Source organism: Salvelinus namaycush, chromosome 26 (assembly GCF_016432855.1).
Source record: "Salvelinus namaycush isolate Seneca chromosome 26, SaNama_1.0, whole genome shotgun sequence".
Taxonomy (NCBI): Eukaryota; Metazoa; Chordata; class Actinopteri; order Salmoniformes; family Salmonidae; genus Salvelinus; species Salvelinus namaycush.
Window position 1 is genome coordinate 34,237,384 of NC_052332.1, and position 24,188 is coordinate 34,261,571.

General features: G+C 42.6%; 2 protein-coding genes across 3 annotated transcripts in view; both read left to right on the top strand.

The window, feature by feature from the left end:
- Window positions 1–2,244: 2,244 nt before the first annotated feature.
- LOC120021492 (ubiquitin-conjugating enzyme E2 D2) lies at window positions 2,245–9,175 on the top strand. 2 transcript variants are annotated; one of them, XM_038965278.1, is made up of 8 exons: window positions 2,245–2,464; window positions 5,628–5,678; window positions 5,932–5,995; window positions 6,261–6,292; window positions 6,382–6,459; window positions 6,669–6,774; window positions 7,612–7,705; window positions 7,800–9,175. In XM_038965278.1, coding segments are annotated over exons 3-8 (357 nt in total). In that variant the 5' UTR covers window positions 2,245–2,464; window positions 5,628–5,678; window positions 5,932–5,994; the 3' UTR covers window positions 7,846–9,175. The 2 variants fall into 2 exon arrangements, with proteins under 2 accessions (XP_038821206.1, XP_038821205.1); XM_038965277.1 differs by lacking the exon at window positions 5,628–5,678.
- Window positions 9,176–16,761: 7,586 nt separating this feature from the next.
- Window positions 16,762–24,188, top strand: part of LOC120021107 (CXXC-type zinc finger protein 5-like) — a 33,540-nt gene continuing 26,113 nt past the window's right edge. Inside the window, exon 1 of the mRNA XM_038964748.1 lies at window positions 16,762–16,829. The gene's annotated coding sequence lies outside the window, so the exon portion shown is untranslated. The remainder of the gene's footprint in view (window positions 16,830–24,188) is intronic.

A 24,188-nucleotide genomic window follows, 5' to 3' on the forward strand; every position in this document is an offset into this window, starting at 1 on the left:
TCTTGGCTGTGTGCTTAGGGTCGTTGTCCTGTTGGAAGGTGTACCTTTGCCCCAGTCTGAGGTCCTGAGCACTCTGGAGCAGGTTTTCATCAAGGATCTCTTTGTACTTTACCCCGTTCATCTTTCCCTCAATCCTGACAAGTCTTCCAGTCCCTGCCGCTGAAAAACTTTCCCATAGCATGATGCTGCCACCACCATGATTAACCGTAGGGATGGTGCCAGGTTTCCTCCAGACGTGACACTTGGCATTCAGGCCAAAGTGTTCAATCTTGGTTTCATCAGACCAGAGAATCTTGTTTCTCATGATCTGAGTGTCTTTTAGGTGCCTTTTGGCAAACTACTAGCAGGCTGTCATGTGCCTTTTACTGAGGAGTTTGATGGGCTCGTCGGAGGTCGTAGCGGGATTTCTTGTAAGTGTCTGGATTAGTGTTCTTCAGTTCCCTTTGATAAGACAGTCTCAAACGGAGCTTGTCCATTTTGTTCTCTAATGATTGTACGTTTGCCAGTGGAACAGAGGGTAGAGGCGGGTTATTTACTCTCCAACGTAGTCTCGTCAGGGAGCCACTTGTTTGCCTCTCTTGCGCCTTCTCTTCCTCTTTCGAGTCCCGGGGAATAGGGCCTGGTTTGGAATGACCAGTCCATCCACAGCTGACAACTTGTTGAAGTAGAAATCTTCATCCAAATCGAGGTTAGTGATCGCTGTTCTGATGTCCAGAAGCTGTTCGTGCTCATAAGAAATGCTGGCAGAAATATTCTGCACAAAAAAAGTTAAGATCAGCTTTAAAAAAAAAACACAAAATAGCAGAATGGGTCAGGAGCCAGTAAGATGGAAGGTATCCACTGCAGCCCCACAACAGGTGCATTGAATGAATCTTCTCATTATATGAGCTGCCAGAGCTCAGCACTGTTCAGCAGCTGTGGTTCTGAAACCAGTGACCAGTCAGTTTATGGACATCACAGCGCTGTCCATGGTGCTGAATGTTTGCACATTCCCTGAGGCTAATTAGATTCACTGTGATTTCTATCATTTCAGTTACAAAAGACAAACAACTTGTTCTGCCAACTCAAAGACACAGGGGGCTGTGTTGTCACAAGACTATTTTCCTATTTACCATCAATCTTTTTTAGCCGGCCAGGTACCCTATGATGCGTGGAACCAGCTTCCCCATGAAGCTAGGATAGCAGAGTCCCTGCTCATCATCCGAAAACACCTGAAACCCTACCTTTTCAAACAGTATCTTAAATAATCTGCCTACTCACCTCGACCCCCCCACCCTGAACCAGCACTTGCACTTGACCCTTTCTAGCTCTGACTCTACTGACAGTTACTTTATTGAGGAAAAATGTACTTTCTATGCCTGTGATATGTGGTTGTCCCACCTAGCTGTCTGAAGATGAATGCACTAACTGTAAGTCGCTCTGGATAAGAGCGTCTGCTAAATGACTAAAATGTAAATGCGATCATGAGGTCTACCCGTGTCTTGAATACCTGTCTATTGCATACACACGTTACAATTGACTATGGGTGCGTTCGTAAATTCACTCTGGAGTGCCAGAGAATGCTCAGAGTGTGCTCTGGGCGTTCGTAAATTCGGAGCGTTGTCAGATGGTCCATTCGTAAATTCAGAGCGTTTCGTTCTCGGAGCGTTCAGAGTGCACACTGGACGCTCTGGCCAGGGAGTAAGGTTGGTCCGAGCGTTCTGACCTCACAACGGCAGTCAAGCGCCCAAGCTAACTGGCTAACGGTGGCTAGCTTGCCAGACACCAATGGGAGAACACCTCACTGACCATTTTTCTCGCCCTAGCAGAGCTGGTTAGACTGTTTTCATGTTACCCAGAGCGTGACTGTAACTGTGCTTATGGCAAAAATGTAATTACGCTTTTTTTTTGCCGACGTTTACTGACACGGGTCATATTCAACAGGTGTTGAGCGTTCGTAAATTCATCAGTTATTTTGCGGTCTGGAACACTCAGACGAACGCTCTGAAATCGGAGTAGATAGCCAGAGGGAATTTACGAAGGCGCTTTTCATTACATGCAGCTATGGTACACCACAGTGCAGCCTAAACTGTGGCCACACAGTATAGGTTGCTCTGAAACTACGAATTTTTATGATTTGCTTCAATTTGGATGCCTTCTTCATTCCCATGTGAGTCAGAAATTATGTCAGTTGCATAGCTCTAACCTGTCTCACGGTTTCCAGCGGATGTGGCGTGGGCGGACGTTTGCAATGCATCACAGCTCTTCGGAGAAGTGATGCGGTGCCCAGTGCTCTCAGCTGCTAGTATGAGCCGTAGTGTATTTCAGTTTCGCTAGACTACTCCGCTACCCAGTCGTTGCAGTGTATTGTAGGAGAACAATTTAAAAACGTAGCTAGCGGTAAAATCGTCGTTTCACATAAGTAAACCGAGGTTACATTGACAGCCGCACAAGCACAGCAATGGCCCTGAAAAGAATTCATAAGGTAAGGAAGTAACGTTAGCTTGCTTCTACCTATCTAGCTAGCAGGCTATCTAACGTTCATCGTTAGCCGCTTTTGGCCTTCTCTTTTTCGGCACGCTTTCGAGTTACTGGTAGGCTACAGCAAAAAAGCTTGCTAGCCCAAATTGCTTAGCTATTTGATACCACTTTCGTCGTCTGCCGCCTGGTCAGTGGCTACCAAAGCCATATATTAGCTAAATTTAAATATGGCTGGTGATGGCTACTTGTGGTCACTGATTAATTTGCTTTTGAATGCTAGTTAGCGGGCTAGTAGCCCAAGTAAAGTTAGCTCACACAGTTTAGCGACATATGACAACATCGATAACTAGTGAAGGTAGCTTGCTAACAACTGGAAATTATTATCTACTAGCTAAACTTGGTAGCTAGATAACAGTTAGCTAGATTAACACGGTAGTTAGATAAAACAAAATGCAATTAACGGTAACGTTAGCTACTAGCCTCCTAACTAGCTAGTTACTGATACTGTATGTAGCTAACGTTAGGTAGGCAATATACTAACTAACGTTAGCTCGCTAGTTTGGCTGACTAGTTTTAATCATAACTTGACAAGTGTAACGTTAGCTGACGTTAGTTTCGGGGAAGTCCTCAGTCCGTCATAGGCCTGTTATTCCGCGTTCCTTGCTAGTATCGTTACTGTACTACTTCGCTACTTCCTACTGTAGTAGTAGTAAACAGATGCACATTAGCTGGCATCGTTCACTATAGTCCAAGACAAATCACGTTTGGCATAATGTTAGCTAAGGTAGTTACAAATCGGCAAGCGCAAACTTTGTTAAAACATTCTTCAGTATCAAAAGTAAATTTTGCTCTGCTGCTTTCATCTGACACTGGCTGATGAATGATCCAAGAAAATGATTTATGTTGACAGATTGCTAAAGTATACTTATTTGAACTGAAAATATAATAAATATCCATCAATATCGTTCTGAATCCAGTACTATTCCTGTGTTTCAATTAGGAGAATTCACTGACTTGCTGCAGAAACGATGCTCGCTCAGGTGTGACCACAATGTTGTTGGTAGACCTTGAGTGACATTAGTTTAATCTTGAAAGATTTGTTGTCAGATGATGTAGGCCGTAGCCCACTATTAGACCTCTGATTAATTATTTAATTAATAAGACAAGGTCTAAGGGCATTCCATAGCGTCTACATTCGAGAACTCATGGTCCAATGACTGTACCTGCTAACAGCACAGCCTGGTCTCATAGACTAGATGTAATATAGTAAAAGTAAATCAGAGACACTCAAATTGGTATGATACACTATATATACACAAGTATGTGGACACCCCTGTAGAATGGCCTTACTGAAGAGGTCAGTGACTTTTAACGTGGCACCGTCATAGGATGCCACCTTTCCAACAAGTCGAGCTGCTCCGGTCAACTGTAAGTGCTGTTATTGTGAAGTGGAAATGTCTAGGAGCAACAACGGCTCAGCCACGAAGTGATAGGCCACAAAAGCTCACAGAACAGAACCACCGAGTGCTGAAGAGCGTAAAAATTGTCTGTCCTCGGTTGCAACACTCACTACCGAGTTCCAAACTGCCTCTGGAAGCAACGTCAGCACAATAACTGTTTGTCGGGAGATTCATGAAATGGGTTTCCATGGCCGAGCAGCCGCACACAAGCCTAAGATCACCATGCGCAATGCCAAGTGTCGGCTAGAGTGGCGTAAAGCTCGCCGCAATTGGACTGGAGCAGTGGAAACACGTTCACTGGAGTGATGAATCACGCTTCACCATCTAGCAGTCCGACGGACTAATCTGGGTTTGGCGGATGCCAGGAAAATGCTACCTGCCCCAATGCATAGTGCCAACTGTAAAGTTTGGTGGAGGAGGAATAATGGTCTGGGGCTGTTTTTCATGGTTTGGGCTCTTAGCGCCAGTGAAGGGAAATCTTAACGCTACAGCATACAATGACATTCTAGACCATTCTGTGCATCCAACCTTGTTGCAACAGTTTGGGGAAGGCCCTTTCCTGTTTCAGCATGACAATGCCCCCGCGCACAAATCAAGGTCCATACAGAAATGGTTTGACGAAATCGGTGTGGAAGAACTTGCCTGGCCTGCACAGAGCCCTGACCTCAACCCCATCAAATATCTTTGGGATGAATTGGAACTCCAACTGCGAGCCAGGCCTAATCTCCCAGCATCAGTGCCCGACCTCACGTATCCTCTTGTGGCTAATAGGAAGCAAGTCCACCCAGCAATGTTCCAACATCTAGTGGAAATCTTCCCAGAAGAGTGGAGGCTGTAATAGCAGCAAGGGGGGACCAACTGCATATTAATGCCCATGATTTTGGAATGAGATGTTCGACGAGCAGGTGTTCACATACTTTTGGTCATGTAGTGTAAGTTTTGTTTGGTATGGTTACATAAGACAGATGGTTGGGGTGGTTGGTCAGATGCATGGGTGGGCGTGTAACGCGAACCCAAAGGTTGCGAGTTGAAATCTAAACATGAACAACTTTAGCATTTTTTCTAATTAGAAACTTTTTAACGGCTTACTACATTTTGAGCTATTTTGCAACTACTTAGCATGTTAGCTAACCATTGTAGATAACCCTTCCACCAAACGCCTAACCCTAACCCCTAGCCTAGCTACAGTTAGCCAGCTAGCTAAAGTTAGCCAGCTAGATAGAATTCGTAACATACCATACATTTTGCAAATTCGTAACATGTTATATGAATTGTAATTCGTAACATGTTATATGAATTGTAATTCGTAACATGTTATATGAATTGTAATTCATAACATATCTTATTGAAATTGGTGATGGACATCCACAAATTAATATATACCATATGAAACGTAACATATCATACTAAATGGAGTGTATCGGATTTACGTATGGAATAATACGAAATTCTCTGAGACCAGGTTGAGCAGCATCTGTCCTATGTCTGAAGCGACATCCATTATTGGCTTTTTGCATCGTAAACAAGGAACTATTAAATCTAGTTTAGATGATTACGCCCGCCCCCCACACCACCAAATCGACTATTTAGCGTGTGAAGCTAGAACAAAACATTGAGATCCATATTAGATTTTGATTTTAGGGTATCTAAATGGGATTTCGTTTTCTTTTCACTGGCCGGCGACGCAAACGGCGATTCTCCAATCAGAACCGATTTTTATGGATGTATCTTCAGACACGGGACAATTGCTGCTAGCAGGTACAGTCATTGGACCGTGAGTTATCTTCAATGTAGTCACTATGGAATGGCCAAAGATACCTCATCTTATTAATTAATGAAATAATAAACTAATATTGTCATAGTCTAGGCCTATAAGCTTAGGCCTACTACTTCCACCCCACATTCAGCATTAGAGACATGGTATGCAGTTTGGCTGAACTACTGAAACAATACATATTGTTAAAGTATTATACTTTTCTGAGGAAATTAAAGCTCTTTTCTTTGTCCCTAGGAGTTAAATGATTTGGCTCGTGACCCTCCAGCACAGTGCTCCGCAGGACCTGTTGGAGATGACAGTAAGTCTCCTCAACCACACAACACCACCACCCGCAGTTCACGTTCACCATCCAAAGCACATCACTTACCACCCATTTCATTCAATAATACAGGATTTGACTCCAAAAGAAAACTGTTGGCAATGAAATGTAGCCTGTAGATACAAGCCAATAAAGTTGAATGACCAGTGGTCTTCTGCATCATGGCACGAAGATCTAATTCAAATAATGTACTTTATAAAGGTGCTTATAGTGTATTAAAAGTGTTTTCTCCTCTCTTACCTAGTGTTTCACTGGCAGGCTACCATAATGGGACCAGTAAGTATATCCTCCTGTCCTGTAGTTTGGTGGTTCACAGCTTTTGCTCTGGGTCATGTAATAGTAACCATCCATTTTGCTTTCTACAGAATGACAGTCCGTATCAGGGTGGTGTGTTCTTCTTGACCATTCACTTCCCCACTGACTATCCCTTCAAACCACCAAAGGTAAGGGATGTGTCCTGGAACTCAGCTATACGTTAGAAAAGTGTTGACAGATTTATTTTAATGGAGCTATGAATTAGACCTACATTGATGGAAAATAATAATTCACAACGGTTGGTTTTCAGTACATGAGATGTAACCGACAACCATTTCTGTCCCGTCAGTGAGCTAAAGGAGATGCTGTAAATGCAATACATTTTTGTCCTCTGAAGGTTGCATTTACCACAAGAATCTATCACCCAAACATCAACAGCAACGGCAGCATCTGCTTGGACATCCTGAGGTCGCAGTGGTCGCCAGCACTCACCATCTCCAAAGGTAATCCCGGAATGGGGCTCTTGGTTGATGTTTTGTATATGGGACCTAGATAACTTGTTATGGTTAATTTTAAACCAGAATGGTTTAGAATTTTTAACTGCAGATTCTGGTAAGTACACTACATAACCAAAAGTATGTGGACACCTGCTCGTCGAACATCTCATTCCAAAATCATGGGCATTAATATGGAGTTGGTCCCCCCTTTACTGCTATAACAGCCTCCATTCTTCTGGGATGGCTTTACACTAGATGTTGGAACATTGCTTCTGGGGACTTGCTTCCATTCAGCCATGAGCATTAGTGAGGTCGGTCACCAATGTTGGGCGATTAGGCCTGGCTCGCAATCGGCGTTCCAATTCATCCCCAAGATGTTTGATGGAGGTCAGGGCTCTGCAGGCCAGTCAAGTTCTTCCACACTGATCTCGACAAATAATTTCTGTATGGACCTCGCTTTGTGCACAGGGGTGTTGTCATGCTGAAACAGGAAAGGGTCTTCCCCAAACTTGCCACAAAGTTGGAAGCACTATGATTGATGCAGGTACCCAGATTTCGTCCGTCAGACTGTCAGATGGTGAAGCATGAGTCAGTTTGTCAAATTTAATTAGTGCCAATGTTTGTCTATGGAGATTGCATGTCTGTGTTCTCAATTTTATACACCTGTCAGCAACGGGTGTGGCTGAAAGAGCCGATTCTATTAATTTGAAGGGGTGTCCACATACTTTTGTATATAAAGTGTATGTCCCAAACTATGCTCATTAACAGGTCAGAGATTTACATTGATTGTCACAGTAATTTGTCAGAACTGTGTTGACTCTGTTGTTGTCGGTCATCCTACAGTCCTCTTGTCCATCTGCTCACTTCTCTGTGACCCAAACCCAGACGATCCACTAGTGCCTGAGATCGCACGCATCTACAAGACAGACAGGGAAAAGTAGGTCTTACAGTTTCAACATTCCATTTTTTTTTTGTACAACCTGTCTGCTACAAGGATAGTTATTTATTTATTTATCCTCCTGTCATTCCAGATACAACAGAATAGCCCGGGAATGGACCCAGAAATATGCTATGTAGTCTCAAGGCATTACAGTGGAAAATCTGCCTTTATATTCAAAGGCTTGGGGGAGCTTTGAATGAAAAGAGGAAAAAAGTATTGTTGGTTTCCTTTGGAGTGATTTCTTTGAGCCACACCCTCCCTCTCCCTAAGCACTTGACCTCCTTCCCCCTGCCTCACCCCCTTCAACCTGTCCAGTTGCCATGATGTACATATTTGAGACAGCAAATTGTATACTCCACGATGTCCACCAGGACCCATGTAGGACCACACTTATTTGATTCCAGGAAGCATTCCTTATCATTTTTATGAACCCAAGGTTTGCTTTCCCAAGATTGAGGGATTTTATGTCTGTGCTTTGTTTCTCTGGTTGTTTTTCTCCCTCTGTGCTTCCAGCTGTCCTGTGAGTGGATGGGAGGGGCAGGAAAAGAAGGGGCTTGGAGAATGTTTTTGTCTTCTATTTGGCTATAATAAGAAATAGCCATCAATCTGTCAATCGTTCTGCAAACCTCTAGGGGACTTTCTCTGTTTGGCAATGGGATGCCCAGGATCCTGCCTCATAGCCCCTCCACAATGTGAATCACTATCATTTAAGATCGTAGTTACCCATGGAACCCTCCACACTGTATGACGTGGGACAATAAAGTAATGAGACTGATATCTATATATCTACTGAATATTACATCCAAAATAACTTTTCCCTCACCTTAGTCAAATGAAATACTCTTGTGATGTTGATTTTGCTAAAGGAAAAAGATAGTACCCTTTTAGATTGCCCTTTGCGCCTTCATCAACTTATTTTAGTTCTCTAAATTGTGGCAAGTCTTTGTCTTCTGGGTGATGGTCTGATTTTTAAAACGGCCAAAGTTAGTTTGGATCAAAGTTTGGCAGCTAAATTGGGTGGTACACTGAAATGGTATTAATCTAGCTTGATCTTCTATTTTTATCTACATTCTTTCTCTGGTTTCAAGTCCAGCCTGAAAGGACAAAGATTTGGCATTAGTAATAAAGCATGTTGTTCGAAGGCAACGCTCTAAAATCTAAATCTAAAAGCAACTTTAGCACTAGACAAATATGATGGACTTAAAGTCTTACCTCAAGTGGGCTAAATGGAAGGAAATCAGTCTGATTGGGGTGTATTTTCATAAAATAGAACAGTGACCTCATTCTGTAATCACACTTTGTATATTTGAGCTGCCATCGTTGACATTGAAGTTCCAACAACTCCCTGTCTGGATCAGAACCCTGGACTTGAGTTCCAGACAAACAAACTTCTGTATATTTAATTACCTGAGAGCTCATTGAGCTTGTGTCTTAATTATACTGTAATAAACATGATTATTAAAGTTATGGGTTATCACCGTTTTTATTTGGCATTGATGCGCAAATATGCGTGCTTTTGGAATTTATATGAAAGCTTTGTCATTTTGAAAAGAGATGAGTATTTTGCACAATTTGTTAGTTTTGCATGTGTCCTATTTATGTTTTAGATATTGCTGAGGTTTTGATAGCAACAAGGACACTTGGTATGAATCAGCTGGAATAATAATACTATCACTTTGTCTCACCTATGTCTCTTTTACAGCGAACTCTACATTGAGACTTCACCTGGCTGCTGTTCTTATTTCTGCCAACTCATTTCATTCATTATTACATTATTTGAAGAACAGTTACAGAACCTGCAACTACACTATCCAAATGTTTTTTTTTTTTGTCACCTTTATTTAACTAGGCAAGTCAGTTAATTAAGAACAAATTCTTATTTACAATGACGGCCTACCCTGGACAACGCTGGGCCAACTGTGTGCCGCCCTATGGGACTTACAATCACGGCCAGATGTGATGCAGCCTGAATTCGAACCAGGGACTGTATGATTTCCAGTCGTATATATTAGTGCTACGCTGCTCTGATAGTTGGCATTATGTCATATTTCAGAAACAACTGTTCTGACTTGTGAGCAAGACTACAACAACAAAGCTGGGCCAGATCAGCATAATATACATGGACCTATTCACCTGCCTCACCATGACGCTAAATTATTTCGGGCAGCAAATTCGATTTTTCAATATTTTTGTGCCACTAGATGGGGCTCTATAATTGGGTTTGGAAAACATGTTAGTTTGATTTTTCATAATGTACCTAACTGCTTGTGCCATTCATGAGGGCCACAATCAGCTAGTCACTATGGAATTTACAGGATTTGTGGAAGTATAAATTAAGTTAAATGTTATTAGATACCACAAACAGTCATTATATAGATATGACCTATAACCTATATGAACATATTATGGGTAGTTTGTGGCCTATTACCTTCCGGGTGCAGAGAATGAGCATGTGATTGGTTGCTGCCTGAACAGCAAATCCTTGTTTAACATCCCACCAGTGTTGACCACCAGCAGCTTGGAGCGATGAGGCTCAGGTATAGTCTATTCCACTGCATGTTTACGTCCTATACTTTGTGGTGAAGAAATGTACCCATATCACCTACAAACATGTTTTTTTTCATTCACTCCAGGGCCCAATACCCTTCTCCAATGTCTGTGTCCTTGAATTTGGCAATGCTGAGGGGACTGATGAGCCAGGAGGAGGAGAGCAGCGTAGAGGGGAGGAAGGGAGGTGTGGATCAGGGGTAGCCACAGAGACGGGCCAGCCAGATGAATGGGATGAGCCTCTTGACTAAGACAGGAGGTGTAAAATGGGGAAAACAATAGAGGTGATGTGGGGTTAGGTAGGTCAGAGGGGGAGTGGGAAAGGGGGACTGCACTGTTTGGAGAGCTTGCATAGCTTGCAACATTCCTCAGTGTCTGAGAAACCGGACGTTCATCTCTCTTTCTCCCTACACTCACTCCACTTTTAGGTTGTTTTTAGGGGCTCTCCTGTGGCGCTGATCATGTGTGCAGTTGGAGGAGGCCGTGTAACACTAATCCCCCGGCCGGCTCAGGAAAGTACTCTGCCTCGCTTCGCACAGAGAGAAAACAACAAAGAGCTGAGTGTGGCTGCAGCCCCAGGGCTCAGTGCGCCCACCAGAACGTCTCCTGTCACAGCTTGCTGCTCCCTCCTACCCATGGACTCTCACTCACTCACTTTATGTCCCTTCTCTCTCTCTGACTCACCACCCACCACGTGAAAAAAATTCATTTTTTAAAACTTTGATGCCTAATGTGTGTGTGAGAGAGAGCGCGAAAGATTGACTTCTGAGGGTCAAGAGCAGGAATGTAGACAAGCCTAGAGCGGACAGGAATGTGGTCAGTCTGGGCATTGTAAAAGGAAAAGCCTCGTGCTCTTCAGGATACCAAAATCAAGTGAGGACTGTAGTCTGTGTGCTTTCAATCAGTTTGAAATGAGTAGGCCTATGTGACCAATTGCAAGATTTGAGTTAAAATAGTGTCACATCACCTTTTGGTAACGTGGTAAATATGGACCACTTGCAGTGCAAACGCCATTGAGCTGTTATTTTACATGCATACCCTACACCAGGCTTCCCCAACTGGCTGCCCGTGTGGTTTTATTTGGCTACCAAGTTTTCTGAGCAAAAAAAATGTAATAATTTTATGTGGAATTTTCATTGTTGAACATAAATGACTGTAATAACATCAGGAAATCAGCTCCAAATGATTTTAATTCAAGAAATCTGTTCCCAAGTATTGCCACGCATAATAGAGAGACCCTTGATCATAGACAAATGTAAGCAAGGTTCGAAATGATTTTGTTTTAGGCAAACATATCTGTTTGGGCTTCTTGCAGTCAATTTTCACTCTACAAATTATTTGTAATTATGTGTCATCGTACCCCCACCATCTGCTCCAGAAAAAATCGTCCAGAATCTAGTTGATGGACCCTGCATTAGGTCCACACCACTATGCACATGCCTCAGAGCTTGGAGTCGGTATGGCCGGTGGTTGGCATTATTAAAGTAATTTCCAAAGGCGCAAATGATGACGAGGGGTTTGGCATCTGCTTAATATGAGATAGGGTGAGACCAGGCATATTGCCAGAGCCATGCTAGACACCAGGGATTACGAAGCAATGCGTGTCCAATTTATGCACCTCGTGGGGGAATGGATGCGACCATTGTGCAATTACCTAGAACGGAACCCTTGCCTGCACGGCCACTCGATAAACAGAATCCTAGAGGTAAAAAACAAAATAATAATCTTAAAACCAAACAAATAAAAGTCGTTATAAGAGATAATCATCCAAACAAACAAAAGCAATGGAATGCAGATGACATTTTATCACATTTTGCTATGGTATTTAAATAAATTATAAAGGTGCTACTGCTACCAACAGCCCACTCAAAACACCAACCTATACGGAGAGAATACGCGCTTGGCTGGGCTACAACAAATGGCATGTTGAGTTAAAAAAACAGGGAGATAGGTAGTCACGAGAAACCAAAACCAAGCGATTCACAGGGCTACATGAGGTGGTCATCCCAATGCTAAGGCCTACCTGTCGCATGCTCTTCATTAGTGATTCAGACATTTAACATGAGTTGAATGGGGTTTAATAACAACTCCACTTTGGTTTCAAACACATTACTTAAGTCTATGTTTGGTGCGTCAATGGATGGTTCTTGGGTGTCCAAATAATTCCAATGTTTAAACATTATGCAATGCTTCAACATTGATGATAAAGTTGGTAATTTTAATAGGTCATGTCATGGGGATGTCAATTACAATTAGCATTGACCAATTACATTATTTGTTATTTCTTTTTGAGGATGTGAACACAATTCACGTAAATACATTGCTCATTACGCATGAAGTTTCTCTGCTTACACTTTATAGTAAACGCAGCCTTGCTGCATTTGGTGACAGATAAAGGTTTACTATTCACTGTGTGTGTATATTTGTAAGGGTGTTTTGTGTGCGGGAGAAGGGTTGGCTGGCGAGTACCAGTGTTAGAACAACCCCTCCCCTCTCTCTCCCTCTCTCGAGCTTCCGCGTTATTTTCCAGCTCGGAGCCTCCACCGCACAGCTCGATCGATTCGCATTGATTGTCCCTGACGAGCTGCTCCACTTTCTAGCCAATGTCAGCCCGTCTGCGATCGGGAAGGAGAGAAATGAAGGAAAATCTCTGCCGCCCTGGCGGTGTCATTTCCACACACTTCGGTTGGGCGCCTGCCAGCAGACAGGACATTCGAAAGAGGTGGAGTGGACTCTTGGTTTGAGCGAGAAGAGGAGCCGAGCGCACCGGTCATTGGCGAAAACATAGCGAGTTGCAACTGAGCACCGCGTGGCCACTCCTACGCGCACGCACGGCAACGAATGTGAAAAACAACCCATCGCTTAATTACGCTACATTGACCACTGTGTAATGTAAACCAGCAGAAACCATCAGTGACATGTCACATGTAAAATTGAACGTGTTATTGTCATAAATTAGAACATTAACATGTTAATGAAAGACAATAAGATGTAAATTTATAATATAATTTATAATCTGTTCTGCCATTAAGACCACGAGTTATGTTGTTTTTTTTGCAAATCAGGCTCCTTGCTCCTGAAGGGCAATTGCAATAGCGCATATTGCCATATTTTGGTGCCATTAAACACATTTCTGAATTAGGTGATAGCCCATGCCTGGATTTTTTATTTTATTTTATTTAACCTTTATTTAACTAGGCAAGTAAGTTAAGAACAAATTATTATTTACAATGACTTCCTACCACATCCAAACCCTAACCCAGACGATGCTGGGCCATTTGTGCACCGCCCTATGGGACTCCCAATCACGTCCGGTTGTGATACAGCCTGGAATCGAACCAGGGTCTGTAGGGATGTCTCTTGCACTGAGATGCAGAGCCTTAGACTGCTGCGCAACTCGGGAGCCCGAAAAAATTGACCATTTGCATAAATAGGCTACAGCTACTCTGTATATAAAATAGTATGTGGACATCCCTTTAAATGAGTGGATTCTGCTATTTCAGCCACACTGTTGCTGACAGGTGTATACAATCGAGCACACAGCCATGCAATCTCCATAGACAAACATTGGCAGTAGAATGGCCTTACTGAAGAGCTCAGTGAATTTCAATGTGGCACCGTCATAAGATGCCACCTTTCCAACATGTCAGTTCATCAAATATTTGCCCTGCTTTAGCTCCCCTGGTGAAAGTGCTGTTATTGTGAAGTGGAAATGTCTAGTGGTGTAAAGCTGCCCGCCATTGGACTCTAGAGTAGAGGAAACGCGTTCTCTGGAGTGTTGAATCACACTTCACCATCTGGCAGTCCAATGGATGAATCTGGATTTGGCGGATGCCAGCAAAACGCTACCTGCCCCAATGCATAGTGCCAACTGTAAAGTTTGGTGGAGGAGGAATAATGATCTTGGGCTGTTTTTCATGGTTTGGGCTAGGCCCCTTAGTTACAGTGAATGTAAATCTTAACGCTACAGCATACAATGTCATTCTGGACGATTCTCTGCTTCCAACTTTGTGGCAACAATTTGGGGAAGGCCAAATTGGAACACCGACTGTGAGCCAAGCCAAATCGCCTCAACATCAGTGCCCAACCGCACTAATGGTCTTGTGGCTGAATGGAAGCAAGTACCCGCAGCAATGTTCCAGCATCTAGTGGAAAGCCTTCCCAGAAGAGTGGAGGCTGTTATAGCAGCAAAGGAGGGACCAACTCCACATTAATGTCCATGATTTTGGAATGATATCAAATCAAAAGTTATTTGTCACAAGGCGAATACAACAGATGTAGAACTTACAGTGAAATGCTTACTTACAAGCCCTTAACCAACAATGCAGTTTAAAGAAAATTACCTTAAAAAAAAGAAATAAAAGTAACAAATAATTAAAGACCAACAGTAAAATATCAATAGCGAGGCTATTTACAGGGGGGGCCGGTACAGAGTCAATGTGCGGGGGCACCGGTTAGTCGAGGTATTTGAGGTAATATGTACATGTAGGTAGAGTTATTAAAGTGATAATAACAGAGAGTAGCAGCAGTGTAAAAGAGGGGGGTGAGGGGGGCGGGGAATGCAAATAGTCTGGGTAGCCATCTGATTAGATGTTCAGGAGTCTTATGGCTTGGTGGTAGAAGCTGTTTAGAAGCTTCTTGGACCTAGACTTGGCACTCTGGTACCGCTTGCCATGCAGTAGCAGAGAGAACAATCTATGACTTGGGTGGCTGGAGTCTTTGACAATTTTTAGGGCCTTCCTCTGATACCGCCTGGTATAGAGGTCCTGGATGGTACACACTACCCTCTGTAGTGCCTTGCGGTCAGAGGCAGAGCAGTTGCCATACCAGGCAGTGATGCAACCCGTCAGGATGCTCTGGATTGTGCAGCTGAGGATCTGAGGACCCATGCCAAATCTTTTCAGTCTCCTGAGGGGGAATAGGTTTTGTCGTGCCCTCTTCACGACTGTCTTGGTGTGCTTGGACCATGTTAGTTTGTTGGTGATGTGAACACCAAGGAACTTGAAGCTCTCAACCTGCTCCACTACAGCCCCCAACCTGCTCCACTACAGCCCCATTCGATGAGAATGGGGGCGTGCTCGGTCCTCCTTTTCCTGTAATCTACAATCATCTCCTTTGTCTTGATCCCGTTGAGGGTGAGGTTGTTGTCCTGGCACCACACGGCCAGGTCTCTGACCTCCTCCCTATAGGCTGTCTCGTCGTTGTCGGTGATCAGGCCCACCACTGTTGCGTCATCAGCAAACTTAATGATGGTGTTGGAGTCGTGCCTGGCTGTGCAGTCATGAGTGAATATGGAGTACAGGAGGGGACTCAGCACGCACCCCTGAGGGGCCCCCGTGGTGAGGATCAGAGTGGCGGATGTGTTGTTACCTACCCTTACCACCTGGGGGCGGCCGGTCAGGAAGTCCAGGATCCAGTTGCAGTGGGAGGTGTCCTTAGCTTAGTGATGAGCTTTGAGGGCACTATGGTGTTGAACACTGAGCTGTAGTCAATTAATAGAATTCTCACATAAGTGTTCCTTTTGTCCAGGTGGGAAAGGGCAGTGTTGAGTGCAGTAGAGATTGTATCATCTGTTGATCTGTTGGGGCGGTATGCAAATTGGAGCGGGTCTAGTGTTTTTGGGGAAATGGTGTTGATGTGGCCCATGACCAGCCTTTCAAAGCATTTCATGGCTACAGACGTGAGTGCTATGGGTCGGTAGTCATTTAGGCATGTTACCTTAGTGTTATTTGGCACAGGGACTATGGTGGTCTGCTTGAAACATGTTGGTATTACAGACTCGGACAGGGAGAGGTTTAAAATGTCAGTGAAGACACTTGCCAGTTGGTCAGCGCATGCTCGGAGTACACGTCCTGGTAATCCGTCTGGCCCATCCGTGACAGCTGATGCTCTCATGCATGTCTCAGTGTTACTTGCCTCGAAGCGAGCATAGAAGTAATATAGATGTTCGACGAACAAGTGTCCACATACTTTTGGTCATGTAGTGTATGTTAGTCACACCAACGTAGGCTTAGTCTATGTTCATCAATGAAAATCAAATAATAGGCCTACTGTATCCCTTCAAAAATATTAGCTTTCAACATGTTCAATATTCACATTTGGGTATGTTTCCATATTTTTGGATTGCACCGTTAAAGTTATCTGTAAACATGAATGTGTTGAAGGAAAGTTGAGTCTTAAAGTGGTATGACGAAATAGCAACTTGCGCTCATACAGAGAGAAAATCATATTGTGCATATGCACTGATTACACAACAACTAGTAAGATGCAACTCAGAGGCATAATCATGTAAAGCTTTAATAACAAACATGTTCTTCATCACGCGAACCTTGGATATTCAAAGTCGAGAACCTAAAAGCGTCGAGGAGGGCAATACATCTCTATATTTTAAAAGGTTTTGGCGATATATTATTAGCCTATCTGTCTCTACGCTGAAAAATCCAGTTCGGTTTTTCCGCGAAGCTCCAAAAATCTATGAAATGTGTTTGCATGTTCTTCTCCGCGAGCGGGGATGTAGAGGTGGGATTGCGAGAATCGAAAGGTTGGAGAGCCCACACGCTCAGCTTCCGAGAAAGTACGTTTTACAATAATGTATTATTCAATTTCTCTCTTGTTCTATACAGGCGAGGACTATATTAATTCAGTTGGTTTAGTGTAAGGTTGTCTTTCTTTCTTTTTTGACATCAATCTTTACGGTAGGCTTGGAGACGGACCGCTTGGACAGTGGGAGCCCTCCCCTCCTCTTCGTTCTGGTTTGGTAGGTGCGAATAAAAAAGGGCCCGTGTTTGCAAATATGCAGATAGGCTACATAAGAGGGAGGGAGGGGGGATCATACTTTGTCGAAGTCTGCTGAAAGTTGGGATGTCATCTTCCTAACGATCAAGTTAACTAGGGGAATGGGAGAATGGTTCTTCTATCTATACCCTCAAACGTGCTGGTGCAGACCATACGCTGACACCGCAGAGACCGTGGTTTCAGATCATTGAGTCTAGACAAAAGGTATTTTTGTGCTTTAATATTAGATACAATTAGGATTCTTGGCTCTCAGACGCATGTGAAATGATGCACACACTGTTATTGGGTTAGAATGGCCATAATGGGCATTCTGCTCTGCCATTCTCATTTGCTAATTTTCCTCGGATAATGTTGTCAATGCAGAAAATGTTTGTAGATATTGTGGAGAGCGGTTCTTTCATTCAAAGATTTTTAGGGGTGAAAATTGAAAGTGTGAATCATCTGTTAATGACGTGCGCTCCAAGAAACTTGACGCTCTCCATAAATATTTGCCATTGAAATTATGGCACTTTGCATTGGATCTTTATTATGTTTATGAATGTTATGCTTTTAATGACAGGTGGTGATGAGGCATCTCTTTACCTGGAGATAAATAGAAACTGAACTTTGTTTTCTGCAGTGTTCTCTTTAATCATCAACAAATGTTTTTGTGAAAATGCATAATGGATGAAAAAGAGCAATATTGTTTAATTTGTTTATGATTTAGTTCGTGCATAGCCTATACTTATCCTAAGAACAGTATGCCAGTTGTTCTCAGAGTGATTTTATTGTAGAGGATCATGTTTGTTCTTCATTGTTCCGCATGCGACGACCAGCCAGTCTCCTGCGCGCGATGTCCCCGTGACATAGCAGTTGCAAGCCGGGATTTATCGCGACCCCCTGGTACTGCCGCAATCCGCCACCGGCAGTGGCGCTCGTATGGGCTTCATGTTCTTGCAAATTAGTCACGATTTAACACAGTGGCATGCATACAATTTTGACTATTTTAACTCGGGAATGGAAAAGAAACAGAAAGGCGCAGCAGGTTGTGGGATATTTAATTCTGGTCCTTATAAACTTCAATGGGTCTCGTGCACAAATGTGACTGACTGTGTGTGTGTCTGTGAGTGAGTGAGTGAGTGTGACGTGAGTGCGTGACTGCTCGTGTGTGAGTCAGAGCAGGGAGGAGGTGGTTGAGAGAGAGGGCTAGGAAGATATGTGTGAGTGTCTGCTTGACCGCGGTCTGGAGGGAAGTGTTGCATTTGGCGCTGCATTACCTGAACTAATAAGTAGCCTATAGCCGAGCTATCTGGCAACGTCCCATAAAATATTACACTTTTTGGCTTGTTGTCAGATGTTTTGGTTTCACGATTGATGACAAACATGACTAGGCCTATTTATTTATGAATACATACAGTATTTGAAAAGTGCCATATTATCTAGCCTACTTTTGAAACTCGCATATATTTACAGTCAGACTATTTTGTATAGGCCTAATTAATAATTTATGAATACAAAACAGATTTTGAAGAATATTATGCTATGTTCTAAACATCTAAATTAGTCATAGGCCTATATCATAACTTGAGTGTGACTTTTTAAAAACTTGAATATGCCAAAGATGTTTGAGTTCTTTTAGTGTGTATGTCCATTTTGCTTATAGATTCCATACAGTACCCCTTCTCGTTGGCCTTGGGGAGTCTGTATGGTCAGACTGTTCGGGATGGTTATTCAGCCGAGAGGGGCCAATTACCGCCGCGCTCTGAGCTCCAGGGAGGAAGCACGAGCCATGTCTCCAGCAGCTCCCACTGACGTAATCAATGTAGAGTAGACCTATATAAGGGGGGAGAGTGGGTGCTTCGGTGAAAGCATAGTGGGAAAGTGTTATTATGTTTGATAGTGGCAGTCCTATTTGTGATGCTACCAGGAGAAGTAGACTAGTTGGGTGATACAAAAGGAGCTGTGGTAGAAGTCATAACTGCAGAAAGTATAGATAGCATTTACAGATCCTTAGGCTGCTACTGGCGTGATGGTAATGACGTCATTGAGGAAGATGTAAACAACAACAATGTCTACACAAACAACACTGTATTTCTTTAATATGTAAGACATTGGCGCATTTCTTTTTCTCATATAACAATGGATTCACATAACCTTTTCCCAGTAATATAACCAACCTGTTCCTCATTATGCAATCATTTTTTATTTTTCTAATCATCACCACCATCATCATCATTATCATCATCATCTTAGCAGTAGCAGAATTTGGGATAATTCTATTCAGAGAGAATACAGTGATTGGTTACAGAAACTGGGGAACTGTTGAGTGACAGAGAAGAGAGACTGTGAGTCTAGGGGTTTGGAAAATACAGTATATATATTTTTTATTTATTTAACCTTTATTTAACTAGGCAAGTCAGTTCAGAACAAATTCTTATTTTACAATGACGGCTAAACCCTCCCCTAACCCGGACGATGCTTGGCCAATTGGGACTCCCGATCACGGCCGGTTGGGATACAGCCCGGGATCGAACCAGGGTCTGTAGTGATGCCTCTAACACTGAGATGCATTGCGTTAGACCGCTGGCATTTAAATGCATAGGGAGCGTGTGAATGACATGGAGGAGGGACAGAGTGAGAGTGATATTAAGAGAGGGTGAAAACATGAAGGGAGAGACTGTGAATGACATGGAGGAGGGACGTAGGCTGTTATAGAGTCATTGACATTGGAAGAGGAATGGTAGACTGTGAAAGAGGGACTGAGATGGTGGGAAAAGATGGACTATGAATGACATGTTCATGTTTGATGGAGATGAAGAGAGTGTGAGGGATATGGGTCAGACAGAGAGACACTGAGTTTGATGGAGTGAGACTAGGACACCAGGAAGAAAGAGACACACAGACATACTGTATATGTCAGTGTAGCAGGTGGGTGGCCCTGCAGCAGTGTGAGAGAGATAGAGCAGAGCCCTGGTCAGACTCGAAGCAGGAGAGTGAGGAGCTGAGGGGCTGGCTCAGGGGTCCATTGGCGCCACGGACCCCTGAGCTGGTGAGAATGCGGGGGCTGTGCTCCTGCCTTTGAAGCTTTACCTCCCACTAATTCTGGCCTTCCAATTTCCACATGCTGCCCCCCCCCCCCCCCCCAATGCTCTCTCCCACCCCTTCCCTTTGTTTCCCTTATAAGGACTGGTCCGGGCATTTCTTCAGCTTTTCTCAGGGATGTGCTTGTTTGTGAGTGGGGACAGGTCAGTGGAATAGTAGGATAGTGTCTCTTCATAGGAGGCTGGCCATTGGGATGTTTCAGTTTTTTCAGTACACACTCTGAATAAAGCATTGGAGTCAAATTCATTTCAGTCCATTTTCATTTATGAATGGAAAAAATACCCACCCAATAAGTGTGTTATTTTTCAATTGGATTGTGGACATTAAATGGGCTCATAGTGAATAAGAGGATATTTCCCCAGAGGGACTGTCAAGGAACATTTAAAAGAGCCAACCAACACTACAGTAAGTGCTGATATCTAGTTGAATTGAGTTGTCGTTATTTAAAAGTATAGACACAAAAACGACAGGCTGCATGACAAAAACGACAGGCTGCAGCTGTACATTGTCCATCTGTAAATAGCCCACCCAATCTACCTAACTCACCTCCATACTGTTTTTATTTACTTTTCTGCTCTTTTGCACACCAGTATCTCTACTTGCACATCATCAACTGCTCATTTATCACCCCAGTGTTAATCTGCTAAATTGTAATTATTCGCTCCTATGGACTATTTATTGCCCACCTCCACATGCCTTTTGCACACACTGTATATAGTGTCATTGACTTGTTTATTGTGTTATTGGCTTGTTTATTGTTTACTCCATGTGTAACTCTGTGTTGTTGTCTGTGTCACACTGCTTTGCTTTATCTTGGCCAGGTCGCAGTTGCAAATGAGAACTTGTTCTCAACTAGCCTACCTGGTTAAATAAAGGTGATTTAAAAAAATAAATAAAAAATCAGCAGCATGGTGGTCCAAAATAGCGTAACTGGTGTATTTTAACACCAACAAACCCATCCGTTTAAAAATGAATTTATTATATGTCAATCTAGCAAACCAGGCAACTAAAAGCAACTTTCTAAACAATGTTTTGGGTCGTTTCTAGATTGTTAGCTAAATAGCTAACGTTAAGTTAGCTGGTTAGCCAGTTCATGTAATGACCATATCATATAGCTGACAACGTCTTCACTTTAGCTAATTTGTTTTCATTATTACAGGAAAATAAACTCACAAAAAGATCATTATATTGTCACGCCCTGGCCTTAGTATTCTTTGTTTTCTTAATTATTTTAGTTAGGTCAGGGTGTGACATGGGGAATGTATGTGTTTTTTGTAGTGTCTAGGGTGGTTGTAAGGTTTAGGGGGTTTATTAGAGTAGTTGGGTTTATGTTTAGTATAGTAGTCTAGCTGTGTCTATGGTTGAGTGTAGGTATCTAGGAAAGTCTATGGTTGCCTGAATTGGGTCTCAATTAGAGACAGCTGGTTATTGTTGTCTCTGATTGGGAGCCATATTTAAGGCAACCATAGGCTTTAGCTGTTTGTGGGGAATTGTCTATGTCGAAGTGTTTTGTGTCAGCACTGATGTTTGTATAGCTTCACGTTTGTTGTTTTGGTTTTTCCTTCTTTAAAATAAAAGAAGATGTACTTTCCACGCGCTGCGCCTTGGTCCTCTCTCTCTCCTATTGACGATCGTGACATATATACAAGTTAATGGCAAGCTAATTACAGAAAGTAGGTTACGGTTGTGAGTGTGACGAAATAAAAGCAGGGCATTCTACCGGAGAATTTTGGAACTTGGACACTGTCTCATTGGCCTAACGTTATATCGTAATTTGACTTTGGTGCAGGTCATGTTGTCCTTCACATTACCGTCTCTGGTAAATACACACTATATCAAATAAAATCCAAGTTTTTTTGTCACATGCAAAGGATACAGTAGGTCTTTTGTTTAGTATAGTAGCTAGAAAGCTAGCTAAACAATGAACCATAATCACAACTCATAACGTTACTACCTTTCATGAATATACAGGTAGCTAAAACTAACCAACTAGGTTCATTGTAAGTTAGCTAGCTAACATTAGGCTATAACTAGCAATACAAATGGATCTGAGATACTAATAATATTTCTACACAGATCATACACGTAACGTTAGCTAGTGAGCCAGCCAGCTAACATTAGCTAGCTAGCTAACAGTACACTTTAACTTGCAATAAAAATCACTTTCTGACAAAATCAGAAATGTATAATATCTGAAAATGTAGCTAGCTAACTTGTTTTTCAACCCCTCCACAAATTTCTTTTTAACAAACTATAGTTTTGGCGGTTAGGACGTCTACTTTGTGCATGACACAAGTAATTTTTCCAACAATTGTTTACAGACAAATTATTTCACTTATAATTCACTGTATCACAAATCCAGTGGGTCAGAAGTTTACATACACTAAGATGACTGTGCCTTTAAACAACTTGGAAAATTCCAGAAAATTATGTCATGGCTTTAGACGCTTCTGATAGGCTAATTGACAACATTTGAGTCTATTGGAGGTGTACCTGTGGATGTATTTCAAGGCCTAGCTTCAAACTCAGTGTCTCTTTGCTTGACATCATGGGAAAATCAAAAGAAATCAGCCAAGACCTCAGAAAAAAGTTGTAGACCTCCACAAGTCTGGTTCATACTTGGGAGCAATTTCCAAATGCCTGAAGGTACCACCTTTATCTGTACAAACCATAGTACGCAAGTACAAACACCATGGGAACACGCAGCCGTCATACCGCTCAGGAAGGAGACGCGTTCTGTCTCCTAGAGATGAACGTACTTTGGTATGAAAAGTGCAAATCAATCCCAGAATAACAGCAAAGGACCTTGTAAAGATGCTGGAGGAAACAGGTACAAAATTATCTATATCCACAGTTAAACGAGTCCTATATCGACATAACCTGAAAGGCAAGGAAGCTCAGCAAGGAAGAAGCCACTGCTCCAAAACTGCAATAAAAAAGCCAGACTACTGTTTGCAACTGCACATGGGGACAAAGATTGTACTTTTTGAAGAAATGTCCTCTGGTCTGATGAAACAAAAATAGAACTGTTAGACCATAATGACCATTGTTATGTTTGGAGGATAAAGGGGGAGGCTTGCAAGCCGAAGAACACCATCCCAACCGTGAAGCACGGGGGGGACAGCATCATGTTGTGGGGGAGCTTTGCTGCAGGAGCGACTGGTGCACTTCACAAAATAGATGGCATCATGAGGCAGGAAAAGTATGTGGATATATTGAAGCAACATCTCAAGACATCAGTCAGGAAGTTTAAGCTTGGTTGCAATTGGGTCTTCCAAATGGACAATGACCCCAAGCATACTTCTGAAGTTGTGGCAAAATGGCTTAAGGACAACAAAGTCAAGGTACTGGAGTGGCCATCACAAAGCTCTGAGCTCAATCCTATAGACAATTTGTGGTCAGAACTGAAAAAGCGAGTGCGAGCAAGGAGGCCTACAAACCTGACTCAGTTACACCAGCTCTGTCAAGAGAAATGGGCCAAAATTCACCCAACTTATTGTGGGAAGCTTGTGGAAGGCTACACGAAACGTTTGACCCAAGTTAAACAATTTAAAGACAATGCTACCAAATACTAATTGAGTGTATGTAAACTTCTGACCCACTGGGAATGTGATGAAGGAAATAAAAGCTGAAATAACTCAATCTCTCTACTATTATTCTGACATTTCACATTATTTAAATAAAGTGGTGATCCTAACTGACCTAAGACAGGGAATTTTTACTCTGATTAAATGTCAGGAATTGTGAAAAACTGAGTTTAAATGTATTTGGCTAAGGTGTATGTAAACTTCCGACTTCAACTGTATATATTTTTTTATTATTTGAAAACTCAGGTTCCCTTTATCTAATATTAGGTTTTGGTTGAAGATCTGATAACATTCACTGAAAAAAATATATTCAAAAATAGAGAAAATCAGAAAGGGGGCACACTTTTCACTAAGGAGATGAAATATCAACAAATCATACCTTCTATGACACTCTCTTCAACTGCTCTACATTCAAATTTGTGGATTCGGTTATTTGAGCCACACCCGTTCCTGACAGGTGTATAAAATCG